Source organism: Penaeus japonicus, unplaced genomic scaffold (genome assembly GCF_977035675.1).
Source record: "Penaeus japonicus unplaced genomic scaffold, GWHDUDI00000001_assembly GWHDUDI00000012, whole genome shotgun sequence".
Classification (NCBI taxonomy): domain Eukaryota; kingdom Metazoa; phylum Arthropoda; class Malacostraca; order Decapoda; family Penaeidae; genus Penaeus; species Penaeus japonicus.
In genome coordinates this window covers 42171576-42177920 of record NW_028234414.1, presented here as the reverse complement: position 1 = coordinate 42177920, position 6345 = coordinate 42171576, and the positions used below count along the sequence as shown (strand labels likewise).

At 39.3% G+C, this 6345-nt stretch overlaps 1 protein-coding gene across 1 annotated transcript; it reads left to right on the top strand.

Moving 5' to 3' along the window:
- Positions 1 to 1624: 1624 nt before the first annotated feature.
- Positions 1625 to 6345, top strand: LOC122243751 (multiple inositol polyphosphate phosphatase 1; the record flags this gene model as incomplete). Its single annotated transcript, XM_086542800.1, is given in 7 exon segments — positions 1625 to 1769; positions 2197 to 2297; positions 3587 to 3696; positions 4141 to 4213; positions 4579 to 4721; positions 5651 to 5796; positions 6017 to 6345. Coding segments are annotated over 7 exon segments (888 nt in total), but the record flags the coding sequence as incomplete, so codon positions are not given.

The following is a 6345-nucleotide window of genomic DNA, read 5'->3' as shown; positions in this document are numbered from 1 at the left end:
CACACATTATATAAGAAGAGTAGAAGATAAAGTGTACACTCCCACACACACACACACGCACACCACACACCACACACATCACACACACACAAACACACACACACTACACACCACACCAAAACAGACACACACACACTCACACCCCCACCACACACAACACACTCACACTCACTCACACACACACTCCCCACACACACACACACACACACACCACATACACACACACAAACAAAACCACACTCCAACCACACCCCACCCACACACACACTCACACACACACCACACACACACACACACCACTCACACACACCACACAACACACTCACAGACTCATACACACATTCACATACACCAGAACACATACAACAGTTACACCAAACCCACTCACACCCCCACAATCGACACACCACCACACACACACACACACATCACACACACACACACCACTACAACACACCCCGACAGACTAACACACACCCACCCACACCCCCAACTCACCCACACCAACACCCACCCCCACACAAAAACCACTACACTCACACACACACACACTCACACACACACTCACACAACCAACACTTACCTCCTCACCCATCACACCCTCCAATTACACTCACAAACACCACACGTCCCACACACCCAAACTCACATTACACTCATACACTCTCATAACTCACTCCCTTCTCACACTCCCAATACAACCACACACACCACTCACTACAATCTCTAACCTCACTCACACTCCATCTCTAAACCCACAATCTCACAAACTCACACTCACTAACACACACCTCAAACACTCACACAAAAAACACACACTCCAACAACACACTCAAACTCTCACACACACTCACACACACACACTCAATCACAACACACACACACAAACACTCACTCTCTCTCACACCCAACACACACACTCTCTCCACTCTACACACTCACAACTCACCACTCACACAGCCACTAACACTCCACAAATCACATCACACTCACTCTCTCTCACTCAAACACATCAATCCTCTCACACTCTCTCATAATCTCATACTCACACACACACTCACACCCTCAATACACTCACTCACCCTCTCACTCACAAACACTCTCTCACACTACACACAAACACACTCTCAACACATCACATTATACAAACACTTTCCACTACAAAACAAAAACACACACACACTCTTATATTGATATTTTTATATGAGAGTTATTATGATATATAGAGTTACATTCGTATATGTAACCCAACCCCCCCCCGTCCCCCTCACCGCCCCCCCCCCCCTCCCCCACCCCACACCACACACTCTCCTCTCACACAATTCACTCCACTCAAACTCTCTAACTCAAACTCACACTCTCACACTCCAACAATAACAACTCCCACACCTCACACACAATCAAACACTCACCCACAAAAATCCACTCACACTCACCACTAACACTCAACCACACACATCCAAACACACACTAACACACCACTAAATCTCACACTAATCTCTCTACACTCTCACAAACACCAGCATCTGATATTCCTATGCAATACCCAGCTTCTACCTATCAATTGACCCTAATGTTTCAATGCAACCTTGCACTAAGGTAAGGTGTTCTCTCCCTGGACCAGTTCTTCGACTACTGCAAAAATTACGGCCAAAGTGTCTTGGACATCGAGAAGGACTTGAAGCCGTACCACGTGTTCAAGGAGCTCAGCCTCATGAGCTCGGTTCTCAGGAGTGTGTCGGAGCGCCTTGGCTTCTCGGTGTCCGTCAGTGAGTGCTTCCTGTAGAGTCTCTTATGGTATTTTTTTATTTATTATTATTCATTTTGTCCCTTTATAGAGCAATCCCTTCTGCCCATCAGAATTAAGAACACACACGCGCGCGCGCACATACATGCAAACGCACACTCATATATAAACATCTATATATATGTATATGTATATATATGTATATATATATACATATATATATATATGTATATGTATATATATATGGTGTGTGTATATGTATATATATATATATATATATATATATATATATATATATATATATATATATATATAAGTATATATATATATATATATATATCCACATATCCACATACATCCATACTTCACATTCGAGACACACCTCTTCAATGTATTGTATCATCAACCCTCGCGAATATCTCCTTCTCATGACTGCTTTCTCATTCTAGGTGATGTTCGCTCGATGTACAACGCATGTCGGTATATCGGTGCATGGCGTCCCAAGAGGTTGTCACCCTGGTGCGCCGTCTTTACCCCGCAGGATCTCCAGGTAGGCCGTTTACCCAGAGAAAAATAACCAATGCTCGTTCTCGCATACACAAAAATATACATGCATACACGTACACGTACATACACACATGGACGCACATTGTACACGTCCACATGCCCCGCCCCCTCGACTTTCAAGATCACCACACTATGTTGGCAATGTGTGTGTGACCCTACAGTTTGCGAGACACATACCCCCTACTTGTCAAGGATTTCAAAATATCTGAATCGAGCACCTACTATTTAGAAACTGAATCCAGAAAATTTCAGTGGTAGCCATGTTGCTAGGACCCAAACAGCTGTACGAGCTTATCATCTTACCATCACCAGATGATAAGGTGAGTTTCTTGGCGTTAGGTATATAATAATCTGGTATATATGCCCCTAAGAAGCTGATATGTTTAAATAACATGCCGATGAACATATTTGCACGATCACAAGATGCTTGACCAAGTGTCAGCATTTTTACTTGAAGATGAATTCAAGTCATTAATCTTTTCCCATAATCAGATTCTTAACTTTTAGATCTGCATCTTCTCACACATGCATAGCACATGGGTTGCTTTAAGGCAGTTATGATTTAAACACACCAACTCGAGCGAATGTGAACCTCCTTAATGTCCGGATCACTAAGCTTCATAAACGTCATGAAATACTATTTTCAGACTTGGCTTCTCTTATTCTAATCAAAGGTTTGTTGGGATTTCACATTTGAGGAAGAAGCCTCCATCAATGGGCTGCCTTGAGTATCATTAAAACCAAAAGCCGCTTCCGGGTGAAAAGTCCTTCGGAAACCGCCTTTGCTGATTCATCGCTACCGTCTTCGCTATCGCTACTTGTACCCTTCTAACAGTTGATACAACCAGAGGCACAACACTGCATTCCTCTTTTGCCAGTCGAAATGGGTTCAGTCCTGACTCGAGTTTGCTGTGACGCGATTTAGGTCCTACCATTATGGCCCCTAATTTAAATATTCGAGGACTTTTCAAAAACTGGCTTCTACAAAATGTTACTCGATCCAGTCTTCTCTATTTCTATTTGTTTCTCACACACAAACATACATCTGTGAAAATGCATGTGACACATGATCATTTCGCCTCGCTAATAGCATGATCCATTGGCATCAAGGCTAAAACATTGAATCACGAATTTAATAATAAACGGCACACCGACAATCGACAAACTTTAATACCTATTACTCAGCGTTTCATCAAACGATTCGAGCTGCTGCAAGTCGACGAGATTATGGTCTACCTATTGCAATTGTTAAATACGTCTGTGTCCCGGTAGGTACTGGAGTACTGGGAGGACCTCAGGATGTACTTCGACCATGGCTATGCCCACTCGATCTCCTCAGAGCAGTCTTGTGTTCTCGGCAAGGATTTGGTGGAGCAGTTTCGGTTTGTATTGTGTAGTCGTGTTTTTTTGTTTTTTTTTCTTTTTTGTATTGCGTTTTAGACTTATCTTCTTGTATTGTCTTCGTTTTTCTGCCTTTTTTTCATGCTCCTCATTCTTCCCTTCGGATTTTTGTTGTTATGTTGTCAGGTTTTCTGTCTTTTGCTTTTCAGTTTTCTAGTTTTCTGTTCTATTTGTTCTCTTCAAGTTATCTTTCCTTCTCTTCTCTTTCTCTGCCTTCCTTTTCCTTTCTCCTCTCGCTGTCTCTTCTATTTTTTCTCTCGTCTTTTCTTATCAAATGCTTATTTTCTTTTCCCTGTTTTCTTTTCCACACCGGCTAACCGTTCTGTGAAATATTAGACAAATATAATCCTTTTTAAATAAAATATCACCATGGCATGTCATAGAGTACATGTGTGTCCCTATAAAGCATGAACCATCGATTTCAGGAACCGAGTGGGAAATGGCAGTACAGAGATCTACTACACCACATACATAGTTAATCCGGAGGCTTTGGTATCGGTATGTCATTATTATTATCATTATTATTATTTATAATTAGTATTTTATTAGTATGGTATTATCAATTATTATTATTATTATTATTATTATCATTATTATTAGTGGTATTAGTATTAGTATTAGTAATTATTATTAGTATGGTATTATCAATGTATCGGTCTTGTATGCTTTGTGAATGGCAGGGATTTTCCTGATAGGACAGATTATATTACTAGAACAAAAAATAACTAATTGTATATCTTAAGGGTATGGTAAGAATATGCCTTCTATTATATAAGAGTAAAAAATAATTAGCTAAAGTCCAATGCTAACGTTATACTCACTATTATTACAGGTTATAAAGTCTAGTTGATTTCATGTTGCAGTTCATGACCTTCCTGGGCCTGTTCAGAGACGAGGAGCCGCTGACTGAACATTCCATCCCCGAGTCCCGGCTCTGGAAAACATCCGGATTTGCCGGTTATGGCAGCAACATGGCTCTCTTGCTTTCATCCTGTGATAACGGCGGGTAAAAAGGCACACGTTTATGTCTTTTATCGATTTCGTGTGTTTTATGCATTATTATTCATTTCCTATGATAAGTGTGACTGTGCAAACCTAAGTGTATCTCTTTATTTGTTTATCTAATTTTCTTCTTTATCATTTTCCATCTTATTCATTATCAATGTTGTTGCTTTTCCTCTTGTTATTATCATAGTTCAGATATTGATGCTGATAACAGGACTAGGAGGGCTTTGACTATTATTTTCATCATTATATGTGTTATTTTTATCATTATTACTTTTATTATCTTTATCGTTTTTCTTATATGCGTTATTTCATTATTGTTGTTATTACTAGTATCGCTGTTATTACTGTTGATTTTATTATTATGTGTTGTTATTACTATCATTATTATTATTACTATTATCATCATTATCATTATTATTTTCATTCTTATCATTATTGTTGTTTCTATTGCTATAATTGTGTATTTTCAGTTTATCTTTGTTCTTATTAACAATGCACATCATGTATGCATATATTTACAGTTAAACACGCAGTTCTTTCTGATATAAAGATTAAGCCAAATATTCAGTTGTTAACCACTAAAAATGTGCTAATCTTAGGGAGATATTGTTAGACACACGAAACCCGAAAGATTATCATATGTTTAGCTTGTTCCGCAGCCTGGTGTCGCATTCACAGTCAATAAACAATATTTTAGATGCATGTTGCTACGACGCCTGAAAACAGCATAAAAATATAGATTAGCAGTTTATATAGGATGTCGTAAAAAACTGTAGCTTGTTTAACATCTCTCCGAATTATCCTTGAATTTCCTTGGTTCTAAATTTCCCTTATCCTGAATTCATCTCCCTTGCTCCGCATTTTATTGGACCTGAATTTCCTTTGCCATAAATATCCTTGACCTGACTCTTCTTTTGTCTTATTCAGATTTTGGGTCAGCGCTTTGGTCAACGAGAAAGCTGTGAAACTACCCGGATGTACAAGCAGCTTGGGCTGTCCTTGGGAAACTTTTACCGAGAATTTTGCCTACCTCGAGGAAGGCGACTTCCGTAAACTTTGTGGAGCTTATTCGAGTAAGTGAATATTGTGTTCTATGTGAGGCATGTAATATGGATTTACGTTACTAACCAATGATTTATACTGGTGTAAAAAACATGCTTTCTAACATTCTGACCTCAACTATCTGTCCAAAAGCACTGTTCTTAAGAGTTACTAACGTTACTAACAAATTATTTATACTGGTGTATAAACATGCTTTCTAACATTCCGACTTCTTCAACTCTCTGTCCACAGGCACTGTGCTCGAGAGTTATCACAGATATGCTTACTATATGACTGAAGACTGGATGCAAGGAAGTCAACAAAAGGATGTAGCTTTTATTTTCTTTATTTCCGCAGTCAAAAAAATGCACTATTATTTTCCTTTCAAGCGAGCTGATAAGTTAGAGGCATCTCGTGAATGAACAGATACATGGCTCAATAGTAATGCTAAAACTCGACCGCCCGTCGGTCCGTGCAAAGGACAACAAACACCCAAAAGTTGCAGTGAAACATTTAGTTAAAGGAGATTGTATTTTTTTCCGGTTCATGTCCATCAACTTTGAATAAATTGAACAGCACAA